Source organism: Bufo bufo, chromosome 3, assembly GCF_905171765.1.
Source record: "Bufo bufo chromosome 3, aBufBuf1.1, whole genome shotgun sequence".
NCBI classification, from domain to species: Eukaryota; Metazoa; Chordata; class Amphibia; order Anura; family Bufonidae; genus Bufo; species Bufo bufo.
In genome coordinates, this window is record NC_053391.1 from 370471491 (window position 1) to 370494217 (window position 22727).

General features: G+C 45.8%; 1 protein-coding gene across 22 annotated transcripts in view; it reads left to right on the forward strand.

Moving 5' to 3' along the window:
* Window positions 1-22727, forward strand: part of MACF1 (microtubule actin crosslinking factor 1) — a 284153-nt gene that overhangs the window by 130770 nt on the left and 130656 nt on the right. For 18 of the 22 annotated variants that reach the window (XM_040424601.1, XM_040424622.1, XM_040424624.1 and 15 more), the window contains 4 exons: window positions 4585-4800; window positions 13327-13476; window positions 13684-13893; window positions 15659-15808. In XM_040424601.1, the coding sequence (XP_040280535.1) occupies window positions 4585-4800; window positions 13327-13476; window positions 13684-13893; window positions 15659-15808 (726 nt within the window). The remainder of the gene's footprint in view (window positions 1-4584; window positions 4801-13326; window positions 13477-13683; window positions 13894-15658; window positions 15809-22727) is intronic. The other 4 variants (XM_040424619.1, XM_040424623.1, XM_040424620.1 and 1 more) reach the window with 1 other exon arrangement.

Below are 22727 nucleotides of genomic sequence, written 5' to 3' on the forward strand. Positions count from 1 at the left end.
CGTTAACGAGGACATTGTTCTACCCTCGTTTTGCCCTAAGCCTTCTCATCCACGGGAGGTTGCTCTGGATGTGGTGTGGGCTTTGAAGATATACCTGTCTGTGGCCCCTTTTAGGCGCACGGATGCTTTGTTTGTGATATCGGAAGGTCCTCGTAGAGGTTTGGCTGCTTCCAAAGTGACGATTGCCCAGTGGATTCGGACGGCCATTGCCGAGGCCTATCGCTCCAGGGACAAGGTGCCTCCACCCGGGATCACGGCTCACTCTACCAAAGCGGTCGGGGCTTCTTGGGCTCACCTCCACCACGCTTTTGCGTCTCAGTTGTGTAAGGCGGCAACTTTGTCCTCCCTACACACCTTCACAAACTTTTACTGAGTGCATTCTTTAGCCTCGGCGGATGCTGCTTTCGGCCGCAGAGTTTTGCAGGCCGCAGTGTAGCGACTTCCATGAGGGAGCTCGTTTCGAGGGATTTGTTTTTCCCTCCCCGGGGACTTCTTTTAGGATGTCCCATGTTCCTGTGTCCCCCAATGATATGAGCGAGAAAACAAGATTTTTGTGAACTCACCTGTAAAATCTCTTTCTCGCTTTATTCATTGGGGGGACAAAGCACCCACCCAATGTTCTTTGTACGGCAAGTGGGGTCAATGTTTTGCCAGTTGGGACATTGTTTTTGGTTCAGTCTTATGACAGTGTGCAGTTCCTGTTGGTTTTCAGTTTAATTCTGCTTCTCCTACTGCTGGAGCATAAACTGATCTGATCTCTCCAGGCTGGAGGGGGTATAGCCTGCAGGGGAGGAGCTATCAGTATTCAGCCTAGTGTCGCCTCCTAGTGGCAGCAGCAAGCTATACCCATTGTCATGTTTCCCCCAATGAATAAAGCGAGAGAGAAATTTTACAGGTGAGTTCACAAAAATCTTGTTTTTCTGGGGGAGGAAATGACAATCAAATTATGCTTTCTGATTGATGGAAGGAGAGGGATAGATAACATACAGTCGTGGCCAAAAGTTTTGAGAATGACAAAAATATTAGTTTTCACAAAGTTTGCTGCTAAACTGCTTTTAGATCTTTGTTTCAGTTGTTTCTGTGATGTAGTGAAATATAATAAAAAGAGTCAGTATTTGCAGTGTTGGCCCTTCTTTTTCAGGACCTCTGCAATTCGACTGGGCATGCTCTCAACCAACTTCTGGGCCAATTCCTGACTGATAGCAACCCATTCTTTCATAATCACTTCTTGGAGTTTGTCAGAATTAGTGGGTTTTTGTTTGTTCCCCCGCCTCTTGAGGATTGACCACAAGTTCTCAAAGGGATTAAGATCTGGGGAGTTTCAAGGCCATGGACCCAAAATGTCAACGTTTTGGTCCCCGAGCCACTTAGTTATCACTTTTGCCTTATGGCACGGTGCTCCATCGTGCTGGAAAATGCGTTGTTTTTCACCAAACTGTTGTTGGATTGTTGGAAGAAGTTGCTGTTGGAGGGTGTTTTGGTACCATTCTTTATTCATGGCTGTGTTTTTGGGCAAAATTGTGAGTGAGCCCACTTCCTTGGATGAGAAGCAACCCCACACATGAATGGTCTCAGGATGCTTTACTGTTGGCATAACACAGGACTGATGGTAGCGCTCATCTTTTCTTCTCCGGACAAGCCTTTTTCCAGATGCCCCAAACAATTGGAAAGAGGCTTCATCGGAGAATATGACTTTGCCCCAGTCCTCAGCAGTCCATTCACCATACTTTCTGCAGAAGATCAATCTGTCCCTGATATTTTTTTTGGAGAGAAGTGGCTTCTTTGCTGCCCTTCTTGACACCAGGCCATCTTCCAAAAGTCTTCGCCTCACTGTGCGTGCAGATGCGCTCACACCTGCCTGCTGCCATTCCTGAGCAAGCTCTGCACTGGTGGCACTCCGATCCCGCAGCTGAATCTTCTTTAGGAGACGATCCTGGCGCTTGCTGGACTTTCTTGGATGCCCTGAAGCCTTCTTAACAAGAATTGAACCTCTTTCCTTGAAGTTCTTGATGATCCTATAAATTGTTGATTGAGGTGCAATCTTAGTAGCCACAATATCCTTGCCTGTGAAGCCATTTTTATGCAACGCAATGATGGCGGCACGCGTTTCTTTGCAGGTCACCATGGTTAACAATGGAAGAACAATGATTTCAAGCATCACCCTCCTTTTAACATGTCAAGTCTGCCATTTTAACCCAATCAGCCTGACATAATGATCTCCAGCCTTGTGCTCGTCAACATTCTCACCTGAGTTAACAAGACGATTACTGAAATGATCTCAGCAGGTCCTTTAATGACAGCAATGAAATGCAGTGGAAAGGTTTATTTGGGATTAAGTTAATTTTCATGGCAAAGAAGGACTATGCAATTCATCTGATCACTCTTCATAACATTCTGGAGTATATGCAAATTGCTATTATAAAAACTTAAGCAGCAACTTTTCCAATATTTATGTAATTCTCAAAACTTTTGGCCACGACTGTACACAGAAGCCCATACCCTCCCCCTGGAACTATGTACAGTTATACAGGCAGACAGAATCTGATTGTATATAAGCTAGATATGTGATCCAGGTGTGTTTGAAAGCTGCCAATCTAAATTATTAAACATTATCCGTATTGCTAGCTGAGTTACATTAAAGGGGTTGTCCGGGTTCAGCTCTGAACCCGGACATACCTCCATTTTCACCCAAACAGCCCCATGCTCTCCTTTGGCGCAGGACAAAGGCATTTTTTGGAGATCCGGTGACGTACCGGGCTCTCCATAGGGCTGCCCTAAAACAGCAAAACAGCTAGGGCAACACTAAAGCACGCTCATCACAGCCGGTGACGTCACCGAGCACACTGCCGGGCAGAAGCCTCCGCCCGGCAGTGTGGTATTGTAAACAAAAAAGCCCTTGCCCTGCGCGATTTAACGCAGGGCAAAGGAGAGCATCGGAGCATGAACTGCTCCGATGCTCAAGTCAGGGGGGGCTGCCTGGGTGAAATTATGGGTATGTCCAGGTTCAGCTCTGAACCCGGACAACCCCTTTAAGTGTTACAGCCTTTAGAATAATTTCAGTAGTGAAAGCTGCAAGTATATGCAGCTATCACTTGAACCTATCTCAAGTAAATAAAGGACAGACTGGTAATGTGGGGCTTTGGTAATGTAGCTGACTGCATACAAGTGCTGTTGCTCATTAGCCACTTCCCCATCCTCCTCTTTGTACTTTGTCTCCTCATGAACTCCATTCCTACAGAGTTTCATTTGAAGAGCATATAAAACTTTTCCAGATCATAATCCCCGACAGGCAGAGCAGAGAGGATGAGACCGCTCTTTAGCTCAGTGTTGTGAAGTAACTCGTCCTTTATTTGTGATTAGGATAGGTTTTGTGTATACTAATAGGACAGCAGCCATTTTTTTTCTCTTTAATAATTGCTCCCTAAACAAAACGAGCCATTATAACTAATCAAAGGTATTTGGGAAAATATTTATAATAAAGTAATTTTTTAAAAGGGTTTTCCAGGATTTTACTACTGATGACCTATCCTCTGGTAGGTCATCAGTATCTGATCGGTGCTGGTCCAACACCTGAGACCCCTGGCGAACAGCTGTTTTGAGAACGCTCCTGTGCGCACTGCAGCCTTCTCTGTGCTCATTAAAGGGATTCTGTCACCAGGGCTCTGCCTGATGCGCCCGTGCGGACTTCTCCATTTGGCTTCTTACAGCGAAGTGCGCATGCGTCGGCACTTTGCTCAACCCCTGTATGCGCGAGATCTTACAGCAGGAGGAGGGGGGAGGGAGGGAGAGCGAGAGGCGGCACAGAGGATTAGGAGGCGGCACAGAAGTCCGGAAAGGCGGCGCTGGGCACGAACGGCGGCAGGTGCGGCCGGCACCTTGCATCTATTAACATCCCCATTAACAGCACCTTATTTGTTTGACTGACAGGTTAGTAAAAGCTGTTTTTTAGCTAAATAAGCCCACAGATGACATTTATAAGCCCACATTAGGAATCGTGAAGACGCTCTGAACATCAGCATATTTTTAGCTGACAGGGGTGAAACCTGGTGACAGAATCCCTTTAAGCACATAGCTGTCTATTTTTTAGTGGCTGTGCTTGGTATCACCGCTCAGCCCCATTCACATGAATGTTCTGAGCTGCTTCTAGGCCATGCAACACATGAACGTGTCATCACTGGCCTAGGAAAACCTGAGAAAAGGCCACGGGCTTCTCAAACAGCTGATGACATACTCTGAGGATAGGTCATCAGTATGAAAATCTCGGAAAACCCCTTTAATTGTTTTCAGTAATTTTATTTAATGACTTGTGGAGAACCCCTTTTAAGTGTGAACTGCTCCCCGATTATTAAAGCTACAGTTTGGGTCTAGTTGCAGTATTTGGTTAGTCATGATACATGTGCCCCAGTAATGGGGTTAATCTGAGTTTCCATAATGCCGAACAGTCACATTTAGTGCAGTCAGTCTCGGGATCAGTAACCTTTTATTGTGTTATCCTTTTTTATTCAAATCCTTGCTGAAGTTTGATTAAATACATTGATGATTATTTTTCTGATACAAAGATTATATTATCATTACTTTCTTAAGGTGCTAGACCAGGAACTGAAGAATTTGGAATCTCATGTAGCGAAGGAGCTTGACTTTGTGAAGTTGATTGTATCCGAACAGCCTCCTCACGTGCCATCTCAGCTCCTGCGGGCTTTAGAAAAAGATGCCAAGAACTTGGAGAAATCTCTTAATTCCGTCAGAGGGATTTCAGAGTCTCGGGTTAAACAGCTCCAGGATGTGTTTGAGCTTGAAAAGGTCAGTATTAGTAGTGACCGTGGACCCACTGACAGTGCACGATTTTATGATGTAGTATTGCCTATGATATCTATACAGTGAGGTTTTAAATCTTTTTCTTGTTTTAAATTCCACCCCACCCCCAAAAGCGGCATCTGTTAAGGGAACTATTTCTACCTGGTCCCCACTGCTTGGTTGCAGCTCTGTGGGTCCCAGGTTGTCTGTACTTGACTTCCGATTCCCGTATGTACACTTCATGCATGAACAGAGTTATGTGGGCCACTGCATCCAATGGCTGGTCTCTGTGATAATGTGTCCCCAAGCAGCACATAACCCAGCAGTGATGCGAAGACATCTTGGGACCCACAAACTTAGAATTGAGGTTCAGGCAGCGGGTAAAGTATAGTTCCCTTCGCATGTCCTGTGAGGTGCGGCTTTGGAATTTGAGAAAAAAAAATGTAACCCTTGGACAAGCCCTTTTAGCTCCTTCATGCATTTGGACGTAACTTTATGTCTAGGTTGCTTGCAATTTAAGGCAATCGGGACGTATACAGTACTTACGTCCAAATAGCTAACATGGGCTGGGACACTACAAAGTGTCACAGCCCCAGAGTCTCCACTCTCCTGGAGAGCGGAGACACCAGAGAAGTCGGCAAGGGACCAATCAGAGTGGTCCCTTGGCGGCAATTGCTCTTATTCATTAGTCTGTGTAGACCAGCCATTCAGAGCGCGACAGTGGAGATCAGAGTCTGAAAATCCGGCAAGACCACCTCTGTGTCTCGGTGCCCCTATTGTCCCCCAGATGTCCTCTGCAGCCTTCTCTTTTGTCCCTGCTGTGATGACAGTTGCTCAGGAACGGAGCCGCTGCCATCAGCAGAGTGTGTCAGCTGTAACATATAGCTGAAATCGGTGCTGGCACCGATTTCGGACGTTTAACTGCCGCCACCAGCGGCATCTGTGGGGGTAATAGAGGGAGAGGGCTCCCTCTCTCCCCCATCAGGGTGCTGCGTTGCAATGGCTGCAGCAGCCTGATGGATTACCACAGCAACTGGACGCCTTACAAAGGCATCCAGACTTGCCATGTATCTAAGCCTGATCATACCCTGAGGGTCTGATCAGGCTTAATGTCAGAATAAAACTGACAGGACAGTGCATTGCAATAGATGACTATTGCAATGCACTGTTTTGGATCTTCAAAATCCAAATGGATCTGACAAAAAAAAGTGTAATATATATATATATATATATATATATATATATATATATATATATATATATATATATATATATATATAAATCCTGTATTAGTTCATTTATAAGTGATTGAAAAAATAAACTAAACTACACGTAATTGGTATCGCCGCGTCCATAATGACCAGATCTATAAAAGGGTCATGGTACAAATCCTGCGTTGTCAGCGCCCTCATAAAAATACATAAAAAAAACTATGATGGAATTGCAGTTTTTTTCACCTCCCAATTTTTTTAAAAAAAGTAATAAAAAATTATACCTGTAAAAACTATAGACTGTCCTGCAAAAAACAAGCCCTCACACAGCTACATTAGTACAAAAATAAAAATGTTATGGATTTTAGTATATGGTGATGCAAAATATCATTTTATTTTTAATTCAAAAGTGATTTTATGCTGAAAAAGTAGTAAAACATAAAAAACTATATAAATTTGGTACTGCCATAACAGTATCAACCCACAGAATAAAATTCTTATATCATATATACCACATGAGGAACCCCATAAAAAATTAAAAACATTGCGAGAATTTTAATTTTCTTATTAATGTCATTGGGGGACACAGCACCATGGGTATACGCCCAGCTACCCCACTATACCTCCTAAAAAATTGTATAAAAAAACGATCAAAAAGTCATTTGTACTCCAAAATGGTACCAAAAAAATAACTACAGCTTGTCCTGCAACAAACAAATCCTTACACAGCTCAGTCAATAACAAAAATCAAAAAGTTATGGCCCCTAAAATTTAATTTTTATTTTTCACAGCCAAGTGTTTCTAAATTCTATAAAATGCTTGTGTGGTCAAAGCATTGAATTCACCCCTTAATCAATTCCTTTAGGCATGAAGTTTCCAATATGGGGTCACTTTGGGGTTTTCTTTCTAGGGGTACCTCAGGGTCTCAAATGTAACATGGCATCTGAAAACCATTCCAGCAAAATCTGCCCTCCAAAAACAATATTGTGCTCCTTTCCTTCTGAGCCCTGCCGTGTGCCCATGAAGAGATATACAACCACATATGGGGTGAATCAGCATAATAAATATTGAGGTTTTGTTTTGCTGTTATGCCTTTCTGTGCTACTGGAAAAATGTATTCAAATGGAAAATCTGCACACAAAAAAAAAGAAATTTCACCTCCATTTTGCTTTAATTCCCATGGAACACATGATAACAAAGTTTGTAAAATCAGTTTTGAATAGTTTGAGGGCTGTAATTTCTAAAATGGGAATATGTAAGCCTCTTAAAGGGATTCTGTCACCAAGTTTTGGGCTATAGAGATGCGGACATGCACGGCTAGATCGCCGCTAGCATGTCCGCAATATACCTGTCCTATAGGGCTGTGTGCTTTTATTTTCTTTAAAAAAATCTCCTCCTTTCATCAACGATAGATTGCCGTAATCTCGCAATGCGCGAGCTCGCGCATGCGCAGTTCTTTCCCTGAGGCTGATGCCAGCACAGGGAAGGAACACTACCGGCACTGCGCATGCGCGAGCTCGCGCATAGCGAGATTACGGCAATCTATCAGTGATGAAAGGAGGAGATTCGGAGGACATAGGCGGTGGTGGGCTCCTTCACAGACGGGCTAGGCACGAGGAAGGTTCATATAGCCCCTTGGGCACCTACAAGACAAATTTACATATCTCTAAAATCCTTTTTTAAAGAAAATAAAAGCACACAGCCCTATAGGACAGGTATATTGCGGACATGCTAGCGGCTATCTAGCCGTGCATGTCCGCATCTCTATAGCCCAAAGCTTGGTGACAGAATCCCTTTTAAGTCTCCTCAGAACTGAATTGGTCCTTTAAAAATACAGTTTTGAAAATGTTCTTGAAAATGTAAAAAATTGCTTCCAAAATTCAAAACATTCTAACATCCTAATTTTTTAAAATAAAATTTACAAAATGATGCCAACATAGAGTAGACCTATGGGTAATGTTAACCACTTCCAGAGCAGGCCATTTGCCCCCTTCCTGACTAGGGTTGTCACGATACCAAAATTTTGATTCAATTTCGATACCATAAAAATGTATTGTGATACTCAATACTATTCGATACCACGCAAAAAAAAAAAAAAGCCAAAAAAAGCCGCGTGCATTCTCCATTTTTATGGAATATCCGGCCAGGGGCGGATTAAGTGCATAATAGGCCCGGGGCTGTCTACCCAACTCGGGCCCCTTCCTCCATTTTAGGTAGAAAAATATTCTGCATGAACAGGCTGCGGTGCTTCATGAGCACCACAGTCTCTTCCTAGGCCATATGACATCACATTCATCTGTCACATGGTCTAGGTGCAGCACAGTTCCATCTGAGTGATTGGGGCTGAGCTGCAATACCAAGCACAGTGCTATCAAATGGACAGAGCTGTGCTTGGTAAAGAGCAAAGAGGCTGCGGCGCTCACTGGAACAGGAGTCTGACCCCCCACAATCTCATAACTCTCTTACAGATGTCATAGATGTTGCCTGCAGTCGTATGTAACACCCCACATAACACAGTAAACTATTGTGTTATGTGAAGTGTTACATAGGACTGCAGGGAACATCTACTGCTCTATCTGCACACAGAAAGTTATCACTGTTATCTGTAGGATTGTGTTGGAACCGCGCTGCTGTTTTTAGACCGGCCTCCTCCCTTAGTGCAAACTTCCAAATGGTAAGACACAAGACAACGATACTCCCGTTGTTTGTTCCACGAAACTCCAACAGCTTCTCTAGGGGGTATCAAAGATCACAACATAGTGTAATACCTCCGATGCATTAATAAAATAATGAAGGTTTATTATACTCACAAACACATTAAAATTGCCAGCGTATTTTAAAATAAATCCACATCTCTGCCCGACCTGGGTTTTGCTCAAGGCTTCGTCAGTGGCGATGTCTAAAGTTGATCTGAGGTCGGTTCATTATAACCTTACCCTCCCCAATCCCTAAACTCGCAGGGAGTATCCTCCCAGTTTGATTGATAGAAACCTCCCTTAATACCAACGCCGCCAGCTTCACATCTCCACCAAATAAATATATTTCTATCCACATATAAATAAATAAATAAATAAATAAATATCTAAAATTCATACATAAATCTTCCAATATAGCTACCCGTTCTATTTCCATATGATACGTGCACCTTATACATTCATAGACCCCACGTCATTGATCACATGCTAAAACCAACAAATGATCATACACATTTGATCCCCGTAATAGTAACCCGTCTCTTCATTCATTCATAAAATGATCACATGTGCAAACTAAGCATCACTGGTCACATGTTTCTTGTGACCAGTGATGCTTAGTTTGCACATGTGATCATTTTATGAATGAATGAAGCGACGGGTTACTATTACGGGGATCAAATGTGTATGATCATTTGTTGGTTTTAGCATGTGATCAATGACGTGGGGTCTATGAATGTATAAGGTGCACGTATCATATGGAAATAGAACGGGTAGCTATATTGGAAGATTTATGTATGAATTTTAGATATTTATTTATATGTGGATGGAAATATATTTATTTGGTGGAGATGTGAAGCTGGCGGTGTTGGTATTAAGGGAGGTTTCTATCAAACTGGGAGGATACTCCCTGCGAGTTTAGGGATTGGGGGAGGGTAAGGTTATAATGAACCGACCTCAGATCAACTTTAGACATCGCCCCTGACAAAGCCTTGAGCGAAACCCTGGTCGGGCAGAGATGTGGATTTATTTTAGGATATGCTGGCAATTTTAATGTGTTTGTGAGTATAATAAACCTTTATTATCTGAATGCATCGGAGGTATTACACCATGTTGTGATCTTTGATACCCCCTAGAGAAGCTGTTGGAGTTTCGTGGAACAAACAACGGGAGTATCGTTGTCTTGTGTCTTACCATTTGGAAGTTTGCACTATGGAAGGGGGCTGGTCTAAAAACAGCAGCGCGGTTCCAACACAATCCTATTGCCTTTTGTGTGAATACGTCCCACTACACCTCTGGAACTAGCAGCGCAAGTATCCTATAGCGACGTGGTAGAGATTTTCTTTGGATCACTCTTATCTGGGCTGTTACAAATTTTCCAAATTTAAAATACATATGATTATAATAAAAAGACTTGGATGAGAAGATGAAACGCAGGTCCAAGCAGTGAGCCAGCTCTATATATAGCAGAATACAACACCACATACCCTTTTATATCCAGTGACATCTCCTGTCATGTAGACCTTCTCTTTCCTCTTCTCCTCCGTTTGACCCAGACCACCATGACAAATTCTTTCAGCTTCTCGTCTCTGCAGAGTTTGTTACACAGACACGTTAGATTTCCCAATTTTTCCATCAACCTCCCCATCCTGGTGTCCCAACAATGTTCTGCTGCCACTCCCAATACTGTGCCCGTTGTGCTCCCCCCCCCCCCCATGTCCCAGGCACTATACTGATGAAAAAATAGTGACCCCAGTAGAAATAATTGGGGTCGTTTATCAAACTGGTGTAAAGTAGAACTGGCTTAGTTGTCCATAGTAGCCATTCAGATTCCACCTTTCATTTTCCAAAGGAGCTGTCAAAAATGAAAGGTGAGATATGATTGGTTGCTATGGGCAACTAAGCCAGTTCTACTTTACACCCCGTTTGATAAATTATCCCAAAGGTCCCTATAGTGTCTACAGCAATTATAATGTCTCCTAGAGTGCCCCCAGTAATAATAACACCCTATATTGTGCTCCAGGTAATAATGCCTGTATAGTGTCCCCAAAAATAATGTCCCCTAATATGTCCCTGTAATAGAAATGCCCCTACAGTGCCTCCCCAGTAGCAACGTCCCCAACACTGCCCCCATATAGTAATTTTCCCCACACTAACCCCATATAGTAATTCCCCCCCACACTAACCCCCATTAAGTAATTTGCCTCCACACTGCCCCCTATTAAGTAATTTTCCCCCATGTAATGATTTGCCCCCACTGTCCCTGCAGTAATATGTCCTCCTCTGCCCCCTAAAGTTGGCTCACACACAAAAAAACAAACAAACTAAAAGCTAATACTTATCTGTGTCCGGGATGGTGAGGCAGGCACGCGAACATCAAGCCCTGTCCTGCATCATCACACAAGCCTGCGCCAGGCTTTTACTAGCACATAGGTCTCAGGCCTACTAGGTGATCAGCTATGCGCTCCTGTGCCCCGCTGCAGTATGTGGGCGTTCTGGTGGGCGATGGGCAATGCCGGGCCCGGGGCTGCTGACCTGAACGCCCCTATTATAATCTGCCACTGAGTCTGGCCCATAATAGAACAGTCCTATTTTTTGGGGGGGGGGACAAGGTGACTAAAAAGTGGCGAATCACATAGGAGATATTTTTTAATCTTTTAATAGTTTGCACTTTTTGGGCGTTGCAATATGTAACATGTTTTATTGTTTATATATTTTATATGTAAAATTGGAAATGGGGCCAATTTAAACTTTTTAGTATTTTGATACTTTTTTTTCAAATTTATTTCTTTTTTACTTTATTTACTAACTATTAGCCCCCTTAGGGGTCTGGAACCCTTGTCCCATTCACCCTAATAGAGATCTATGAGGGTGAATAGGACTTTTCACTGTCCCTGCTGCCCAGGACTTTGTGCACACAGCAGCAGGGAGCTTACCATGGTAGCCAAGGCTTCAGTAGCATCCTGTCAATTAAGGCCAAGTGCGAGGTATGTGATGCTGCCGCCGGCACCCGCAGCCTACACTTGAATTAATGTGTTAATTATATTCATTGGTGACCCAATGGGCACAGCCCCTCCACTCCTCCTCAGTACTATGTTCTCCTTGGTGGCGGCGGCACAGTGGGGAGGAAGGGACTCCCTTCTTCTCCACTGTGCTGCTGAAGAGAACATGGCGCGCTGAGAGTGGCACGTACCATGTTCTCTAACTGATACTTTACTGCGCAGCCTAGTAGAATTAAATTGTAAAACCCTGGTATCGCATCGATCCCAGTCTAAAAGTATTGGTTGGGTATCGATACTTCGATACCTGGTGCAACTCTATTCCTGACCAAGCCTAATTTTGCATATCTGACACGTGTCACTTTGTGGTAATAATTTTGGAATGTTTACCATTCTGAGATTGTTTTCTCGTGACACATTGTACATTGTATATCATGTTAATGGTAAATTTGAGTCAATATGTTTTACCTTTATTTATAAAAAAAATTAAATATTCAAAAGGTACCGAAAGTTTGGAAAAATTCACAAACCTTTTTTAAATGTGAATCTCTCTGCTTTTAATACAGATAATACCTCATGAAATGATTATTAATATTCACCATATGTCTACTTTATGTTGGCATCATTTTTTAAGACATTAGAAGGTTTAAAATTTTAGAAGCATGAAATTTTCAAGAACATTTCCAAAATCAACTTTTTTAAGGACCAGTTTAGTTCTGAAGTCACTTTGAGGAGCTTACATAATATAAACCACTAGAGATGAGCAAGTACAGAGATCCGTGACATGGCGATATCAAATGTCTATTTTTAGACAAGAACATTTTTAGAAAAAAATTGTTTGTGTTACCATTTTCTTAGAGCTATATATTTTTTTTAATTTTCTGGCTGTAGTCTTGGGAGGTGTGTGAGGACTTGTTTTTTGTGGAATGAGATGACGTTTTTATTGCTACCATTTTGGGGTATATATACGACACTTTGATCTGAGATGTTTTGGTGGGTTTTTTTGTTTGTTTTTTACACCATTCACCTGATGGAGTAGGTCATGTGATATTTTTATAGAAGAAAAAAGACATATTTGGTATCGCTGCATCCATAACGGATGCAGCGATACCAAATATGTATTTTTTCTTCTATTTTTGAATGAGTTAATTGGGGAAAAATAAATACATTTTATAAAACTTTATTTATATTTTTTATTTGCAAGGAATAACTTTGTTTTAAAATCGGAGAAATTTAAATTTAGAAAATTGCAAATTTTTCTAAATTTTCTGCAATTTTGTGATTTATTTTTATTATTTTTTTTTTTTACATAAAGGTAAAACATAACACAAATTCACCACTAACATGAGGTATGATGTGTCACTAGAAAACAGTTTTAGAATTGCTTGGATCAATCAAAGCGTTCTAGAGTTATTACCAGATTAAAGTGAGACATGTTAGATTTGAAAAATGGGGCTCCGGCATTTGGTCCAAACTAGCTTTTGTTTTGCTTTTAATATATATATATTTTTAAATAAATATATATATATATATATATATATATATATAAATATATATATATATATATATATATATATATATATATTATAAATACTTTTAATATAATAGCATTATGTTCTTTATTTAAAGGGAAAAGTCTGTGCTGAGCATCATGAGCTCAAAAGCAAACTGCAGACTCTTTTGCAGAAGGTAAAGGAGATCTCAGACTCTCTTGACTGCCAGAAGACAAGTGGTTTTGGATCAGTATCTACAGTAGGCGAAGAGATGAATATTGTAGAGGTAATTCCTTGGATTTTCAGTGTGTGTGAGTTGATTAACTGTATTATAGCAGTTTACCCATTCAGAAATATCATCATTGTGAGATGTTATTTTTTTTATGTATACTGTTCTTCACTATTGAGCACATTTTTTGAGGCTCCTTTTATTTATTTTATTGATAGTACACAACTGTAAGCATAAATAGTAACCCTGTTTCTTTTGTTGTAGAATTTGAAGCAACCTGTGTCAGACATCAGGGTCGATCTGGAGAACATTGCCTATGACGTCCAGCTCTTTATTTCTGAGCAAGCTCAAGATTTGTCGCCACAACAAAGTCGCACGTTACTTCGTCTTTTGAATGAGCTGCAGAAATCTTTTCGGGAAACCTCTGAAAGATTGTTGGCTCAGAATGAAGTGCTGCAGTTCCGTGAACGTCAGGTGACATTCAACTTGAGATTTAAAGGGGTTGTCTGGGACATTTAAGAGTGTCTGAATGCAGAGGATGTGATAAATATTAAAATGTTACACACCTCTTAAATGGGGTTGTGCACCCTCTTGGGCAGACCTGCGAAAGGAAGCCTACTTACCTGCTTGCCAACACTGGCTCCCAAGTCCTTCTCTCTTCAGCCTTGGCTGCTCCGCTGCACTTCCAGAATGTAAACTTCTGTGTTGACGCCACTGCGGCCAATTGCTGGCTGTAGCACTGACAAATAGTCGCATGACATTAGCGCATGACATTAGCTGCAGCAACGTCAAAACGGAAGTTTACATCAAGGGAGCGCAGCATAGGCTGGTGAGAAAAGGCGTGGGAAGCCAGCGCCGGGAAGCAGGTGAGTATGCTTCCCTTTTGCAGGTTTGCACAACCCCTATACATCTTTTTCCTGTCTGTGCTTCAGTCCTAAAGTGATAACATTGTGAGCACCTGCACTTGACCACTGCAGCCAATCAATGGGCAGTGATTGCTGCTTTGGTGAAGTGCAAGTAGTTGCATTGCAAGACAGCAGTAGAGACCGGCAGAAGCACTAGAGTGGCGGGGAAATTATGAGTTGCGTAATTTAATTTTTCTAACTCATCCTCTGCATTCAGGCACTGTTTCAAATGTCCCAGACAACCCCTTTAATTTTAGGCAGCATGCTTGCTTACCTGTTACACACTGCTTACCAGCTAAACAGAGGCCTGGGTAGAATGACCCTAAAGTGGAAATAAGTGCTTTAGCTTTTAACATTTTGTGGCGGCAGATGTCTTGAAATGTTTTATTGAACTGACATCTAATGCGCATTATGTGATTCGTTAACACCCAATTTCATTACAGTATAATAGCTGATTCATACAGCAGTATCTTAAACAGAGCACTTAAAGGGCTGGAAACTCAGTTTTGATCCAGGAGAAGTGTAAGCCCTTCTTTTCTTTTGAACGCCATGGTAGTCTATATTTCCACTGTGAAAGACTTGGGGTTCTTTTACATGGGCAGATATTCTGCCTGGTAACGAGCACTGTTCACTGCTAATAGCATGCTGACTGGTGCTTGGTACTGCATTTATATGCAGCAGTTATTGTTGATACAGTGACTGATGATCACTAGTTTTTGTGTGTTGATAGCGCACCCCCTACAATACACAGGGTGGTGCTGCCAACAAATAGTACATTTTAAAGACGCATAGAAGATGCGATCACTCGTTTGTTGATTAGCCGCATGTTTACTTGAGACAGTGTTCGTTCCCAATCATTGACCCGTGTAAAAGGGCCCTTCAGTTTTTTTTATGTAGAAAGAGGAAGTACCAGTAGTCACCAGGTACCAGCTGTTTTATCAATGACTGTATTTGTCTGTATTAACAGTGTCCATTAACTGTTTGATTTGTCTTTAACCTCTTGTTTGCTTTGCTTTTCTAGGTTTCTCTCTTAACAGTGAAGGATTTCTTCCCCAGTCTGGCACTGGTGTTAACACTGATATCCACTCTATGGTTACTTGTGTAGAATAGGCTAGGGTATTTTTTTTGGCTATTTTTGAAAGGGACACATCGTGCTCACATAGTGCTCGGGCAGGGAAATGTAGAGAAGGAAAAAAGGCATCAGACTATGCCGATTGTAAGCCAGCTCGGTCCTAACAGTGTACAGACAATAACTTAAATGCAGGTACCTGTGTGCTCTGTTTCTCTGTTTCTGAAGGTACATTTTCATACTCGAGATCTTTATCTCCTTGTAGACTCTTCAGGAGCAGCAGGTGGTTTGTGCCCAGGAACTGGAAGGCTTGAGCTCTTGGACTGAAGAAATAGAAAAAGCTGTGAATGATCACCAGACTGGTGCCAGCACGCAGGACCTCTCTAGTCTGCAGGATCAGTACCAGAGCATGCAGGTGATACGTTAGTCTATCTAGTTTTAAAGGGACACTACCAACAATTCTCCTGCTTACATATTAACAGCCTATATGTGAATATTTGAAGTATTTCTTATAAATTTTTTGTCAAAAAATGGGTGGGTGGTTTTCTGGATTTTTTTTTTTAAGTCACTCCTTGTATTCTACTTCCTGCCCTGGCTCTTTTTTGTTTGGGCGATTAACAACGCAATTACTATCATTGACTGAACGCTAGTGACAGACAAGTATTTTCATGCAAGGGTTTTTGGGGGAGATTTATCATTAAAAAAATGGCTTTAAAAAGTCGCTAGCTGTGTGTTTGCAACTTTTTGAAAGTCTCTTTATGCCACCCTCAGCACTTTTTCAAAAGGGGGAGTGACGAGGGTGGTCAGTTTTCTGGTGCAAATGAAGCCAGAAATCTACAGCAGCTCTGAGCCGTTGTCCATCTCTGTTTAGGCATACAGACTGCCGGAGGATGCCCCTAATTTATGATGTGCCCACAGTGCAGGAGATATCAAGACAGGCGCAGAGAGCGTCTGTCTTGATAAATCTCCCCATTGTGTGCAAAATCATTCATATTCGATGATTTACTTGCTTAGTCGATGATCATTGACGGTTTTGAGACAGATATAGTACTGTAAGATAATCAGTAGCATGCCTGCTTTGACTTCGTCCACATCTCCGAAAGATCACGATGCACCTTTACACTGCCACAATTAAATATCGACAGATGATGATTTATTTGTTCAAATCAACGATTTCACAAGTGTTAAATGAGCATTTTAAGTGATATTATTTCAGTCGCTACATACATTTACATCACATGCTTATTGTCCAACTTGAATCGCTAGTGTTTGAATTGTAACAATTATCTAATTGTCTAGATCCGCCATAACTTTTTCAGTCAGACCATCACTCTGATCAGAGAGGGACAGGGGAGCATCACACATTTCAATGACAAGTGCAGTGCTCTTCCGTAGGCAACTTTATCCAGGCCTATCAAGAGAACAGTGGAGCTTACTGTTATCCAAATTCTACGGTCTACTATTATAATAACTGATAACATCATGCAGCAGCACTTAATTAACAATGCAATCCTTATCTCTATTAGTAGTTTTTTTTTCTTTGTGCTGACTGCTACAGAAGGACTGCATTTTGTATTTAGTTTTTAGTTGTATAGCACTGGCAAAAGGAATAAGAAAAACAGTCAAAAATTCTTACAAAAAATTGGAGGAGATTTATCAAGACCGGCACTTTCTACAGAAATCTTGATATCTCCTGCTTTGCCAGAGGATGTACTTAATTTATAATGGGGTGCACACCTCTTCATAAATTAAGCAAATCCTCTGGCAGTCCGTGTGCCTAGAATGAAATCTCCACCAAGTGGCTTAGATTTCAGTCATCATTTACCCCAGAAAACTGGCGTAAATGATGATAGATCTGCAGGGGCCGATTGCACCAGAAAGTGGAAAGGACGGCTTAGAAACTGCACTTGTGCAAAAATATTTGTGCAAGTGCCGTTTACAAAGTCACAAATCTGGAATATGCGACCTTCATGCCAGTTTTCTGGCATATGGGGAAGATACAGTCAGTCTGCCCCACTGAGTTAAAAAGAAATATCCTTTTCTGATGGATCGGTCCCTTTAAAGCTTCACCTGATTTTGTTTGTCATGTACCATATGTTTCATACTGTGTTTCGTGAAGAGTAAAACATTTTTTCTCGCCCATATTCCTTGGGGGACACAGGAAACCATGGGTATAGCTCTGCTCCCTAGGAGGCGTGACACTAAGTGAAAGCTGTAAGCCCCTCCTCCATCAGCTATACCCTTCAGCCTGGAGAAGAGACTGCCAGTTTTTGCTTAGTGTCCAAGGAGGCAAGACACCCCCTGCTTATGCAGGGTTGTTTTCCTATGATTTTTTATTTTTACGTTATTTGTTGTTTTTAATTCGGTTTTTTTTCTACTTACAGGGACAACAGAGGCGCATTAGACCCCTCTGTTTCTCCCGGGGTTGAGTTGCGCCAGTGCCGGTAATTCCGCACTGCCGCCTCCCCCACAGAAGACAAGGTGGACCAGGGCAGCCTCGCTCCCCTGCGTCCCGCCAGCTCAGGGTCGCCCGCACGCCAAGTCCCTCCCCCGGCTTCCTGCCACTGCGGTGCCAGGAGCTGAAGGGGCGACCCCGCTGGACGGATTGAGGGTGAAGACAGCGCATGGTGAGACAGGCTGCTCCAGCCTCCCCTTCCTCCCTCCCACCGCTGCTACAGGCCTCCTGGGCTCCCATGGCCACTGTTACTACATGGCCACTGCTACATCGTGCGCCCACCCCTCCCCCCCCCCCCCCCGATATCGGACCGTTACCGGGCAGGGGAGTTTATCTGGGCAAGTCCTTGGCAGGGACGCTGCCTTCTGCCACATCCAGGCGCGGAGGGGGCCGCTTTCTTGGCGTGAACGGCGCCATTTCAGGTCGGCACTTCATTATCCTTGGGGGTTAAGTTCATTTTGCCGCGCGCGCGCGGCTCTGCTTCAGAGCGGCAGGGAGGGGGCGGAGCTTCCTACATGCGCTCCGCTACTTCCGGGTTCATCGAGTGCGATCCGAAGCCGGTGCTGCTGCCTCTCCTCCACAGCCTCCTCAGTCTGTTCCCCCTTACCGCTGCCGCTTGCATCATCCGGGTCTGGTAGGACTTTTAACCCCCTCCGTGCCACAGTACTGTCGCTTGGGTGTTATCCCCGTTTCTTTCCTTGGGGTCTCCCACTTTAAGTGCAACATCTTTGTTCCACCATGTCAGACCCTTCTGCAGCCGCCAAGCCTTGGTACCATGCCTGTACTGCTTGTAGGGAACCCTTTCCCCGGGGGCAGTCTGATCCGCACTGTACTGCATGTCGGGCTCCACCGCAGCCTCAGTCGCCCGCTGTGTCGCTCCCTGCTGCCTCTGACCCGCCTGACTGGGCTAGATCCCTGTCCCAGGCCGTGGAAAGCCTCACTCATGTCGTGGGCCGCCTAATAGACAGGCCACCTACCCCGCAGGACGCCACTCTTACTGTCGCGCCCTCCGGGTCCACCGCTTCTGCCGCTGCAGCGGGTTCACTCTCCTTTAGTGACCCCTCCCGAGCTAGGCACTCTCAGAAGCGTATTAGAGTAGAGCGAGCCTCCTCCTCGGATGCCTCCCTCTCCCCGCCACGCGTGCGCACCCAGACGAGCCTCTCCTCCCCAAAGGATTCGCTCTCTGAAGGTGAATTGGCGGTTTCAGATTTGGAAATGGACTCGGCCCTGCCGTCCAAGCTAGCCTCAGCGATGGGTCAACTCATCTCTGATATTCGTGACACCTTTAAGGTGCAGGATGATCCCCCTAGCTCGGACGCAGCTAGCGTCTCATTTATCAGACCCAGGCAGGTCTCAAAAGTCTTCCCAATCCACTCTGATTTCTCCTCTGTGGTGTCTAAGGCTTGGGCTCGACCGGACGCCCGTTTTGTCAACCCCAAGAAGCTGGACATTTGCTATCCTTTTCCAGCAGATGTCGTGGCCACATGGTCTTCCCCACCCAAGGTGGACCCCCCTGTGGCCCGGCTGTCGAAGAACACGGCCATCCCTGTTCCCGACGGGTCCTCTCTTCAGTCAGCGGAGGACCGTCGCATGGAGACCCTTTCTAAGGGCATTTTTGCTGCCTCCGGTTCTGCTCTCAGACCGGTTTTTGCCTCTGCTTGGGCAGGGAAAGCAATCTCCGCTTGGGGTGCGCAGCTGGAACAGGAGTTGGACTCGGACGTCCCTATCCAGGACCTGCGTTCCTTGGCCCAGCTTATTGTTCGGGCCGGGAATTTTGTTTGTGAGGCCTCCCTTGATGCGGGAGCCCTTATTGCACGCTCCTCCGCCCTGGCAGTTTCCGTCAGGAGGGAGCTCTGGCTGAAGGTTTGGAAAGCGGACGCTGCCTCCAAACGTTCCTTGGCGGGGCTACCGTTTGCGGGTTCCCGCCTTTTCGGGGTCCGCCTAGACGAACTTATTTCGGAGGCCACGGGTGGTAAAAGCACCCATCTTCCTCAACCCCAAGCCAGGGGCGCCCCCCGCGGACGCCCTGGTGCGTCTCGTTTTCGGTCCTCCCGCAGGGCCTCTGGGGCTCCCACCACAGCTGCCGCTTCGGCTCCTCCCCAGGATAAGCATAGGAAGCCGTTTTTTCGGGCGCAGCCCTCCTGGCGCAAGCCGCAGGCTGCCCGCACACCCGCAGCAAAGCAATCCTCTGCCTGAAGGCGCGCCCCCACCCACCCGGGTGGGGGGCCGGCTCCTCCTTTTCAGGGACGTCTGGTTGGCTCACGTCTCCGACGCCTGGGCCCTCGAAATTGTGTGCTCCGGATACAAAATCGAATTTGCATCCTTCCCTCCAGATCGGTTCTTTCGCTCCCGCCTGCCACGGGACCCGAAACGCGCGGTTGCGTTCTCCGCGGCCGTTCAAGCCTTACTGGACAGGGGGGTGATTACCCCCGTTCCTCTAGAGGAAAGGTTCCAAGGGTTCTACTCGAACCTCTTTGTAGTTCCCAAGAAGGGAGGTTCCATGCGGCCCATTTTGGACCTCAAAAAGCTCAACCGTTTTCTCCTCCTTCGACGGTTTCGGATGGAGTCCCTCCGTTCCGCGGTGGCTTCCCTGGAGCAGGGAGATTTCATGTCTTCCATCGATATACAGGATGCCTACCTCCATGTTCCGGTAGCCCGGTGTCACCATCGCTTCCTCCGGTTCGCCGTGGGGGACCTCCACTTCCAGTTTGTCGCCCTTCCCTTTGGGCTGGCAACAGCCCCCCGGGTGTTCACCAAGGTCCTGGCCCCGGTTTTGGCCTTACTCCGTTCCAGGGGTGTTTTTCTGCTACCGTACTTGGACGATATCCTCATCAAGGCTCCGTCCCTTTCTCAAGCGGTTGCCAGCGTGGATCTCACTCTAGAGACTCTGACGAGGTTCGGTTGGGTCATCAACTTCCCCAAGTCCTCCCTTCCCCCCTCCAGACAACTGGTCTTCCTGGGAATGCTTTTAGACACGGGAGCGGCGGAAGTACGTCTTCCCTCGGAAAAACGTCTGATCCTCCGTGGGGCGGTTCGGGGTCTCCTTCTCCACCGTCGACCGTCCTTCCGCTTCTGCATGCGGGTCTTGGGGCAGATGGTTGCCTGCTTCGAGGCGATCCCGTTTGCGCAGTTTCACTCCCGCCCTCTCCAACGGGCGATCCTCTCCTCCTGGGACAAATCGCCGCAGTCTCTGGATCATCCCTTCCATCTATCGCCTCCGGTGAGGTCATCTCTCCGCTGGTGGTTACAGTCCCCTCTTCTGGGCAGGTCTTTTCTGCCACTCAACTGGTTGGTGGTTACAACCGATGCCAGTCTCTTGGGCTGGGGAGGCGTGTTTCCTCCCCGATCCGTCCAGGGCATTTGGTCTCCATTGGAGTCCAAACTCTCGATCAATGTCCTGGAGCTGAGAGCGGCCCTTTTGTCTCTACGACACTGGACTCATCTGTTGAAGGGTCATCCAGTTCGTGTACAATCGGACAACGCCACGGCTGTGGCGTACATAAACCACCAGGGGGGCACTCGCAGCGCTGCTGCAATGAGGGAGGTCTCCAGCATTCTCCGTTGGGCGGAAGCCCACGTCCCGGCCCTATCGGCAATTTTTATTCCAGGGGTGGACAATTGGGCGGCGGACTTCCTCAGTCGCACCACTGTCGACCCCGGCGAGTGGTCTCTTCACCCGGAGGTATTCGAGGCCATTTGCCTTCGTTGGGGCATACCGGACGTGGACCTCATGGCCTCCAAGTTCAATCACAAGGTCCCCGCCTATCTGTCCAGGGCCAGGGATCCGGGAGCTTGCGGAGCCGACGCCCTCGTTCTTCCTTGGCGAGGCTTCGCGCGTCCATACATATTCCCTCCCATCCCACTCCTGCCCAAGGTCCTTCGGAAGATCGCGGCGGAAGGCGTCTCGGTGATTCTGGTCGCTCCGGACTGGCCCCGCCGGTCTTGGTATGCCGACCTCATGCTGCTCCTGGCAGACGCGCCCTGGCCGCTGCCCGCCAGGGAAGATCTTCTCTCTCAGGGACCGATCTTCCACCCGCGTTTAAGGTCCCTACGTTTGACGGCGTGGTTGTTGAGACCACCGTCCTGACACGTAGGGGTTTTTCTGCGGACGTCGTCCGCACCATGATCCGCGCCCGTAAGCCGTCCTCTTCTAGGATCTATTATAGGACCTGGAGGACCTATTTGGGGTTCTGTGCCGATCTAGGGATTCCTCCGCTCCGCTTTTCTCTCCCCACCGTTTTGTCCTTCCTGCAGAGCGGACTTGCCCAAGGTCTGGGTCTTAGTTCTTTGAAGGGTCAGGTGTCTGCGCTGTCCATTTTGTTTCAGCGCCCACTGGCCCCCCTTGGTCCTGTCAAGACCTTCCTTCAGGGCGTGGCTCACGCGGTTCCCCCGTACCGGCCTCCGGTACCGCCCTGGGACCTGAACCTGGTTCTCTCAGCGCTCCAGGCTTCTCCTTTCGAGCCTCTGCGGACGGTTTCCTTGCGACTTCTGTCCTGCAAGGTTATTTTCCTTGTAGCAGTCACCTCTCTTCGGAGGGTGTCCGAATTGGCTGCACTCTCCTGTCTGGAACCTTTCCTAGTGTTCCACCAGGACAAGGTAGTTCTTCGTCCGGTCCCTTCCTTCCTTCCTAAGGTGGTCTCCGCCTTTCATCTGAACGAGGACATCGTTCTCCCCTCTTTGTGTCCTTCCCCTTCCCACCCTAGGGAGAGGGAACTTCATCGCCTGGACGTTGTCAGGGCGCTCAAGGCTTACCTGGAGGTAACCGGCTCTTTCAGGCGTACTGACTCGCTCTTTGTGGTTCCGGAGGGGTCGCGCAGAGGGTTGGCGGCATCCAAAGTCGCTATCGCCCGTTTTGTCAAGATGGCTGTTACTGAGGCTT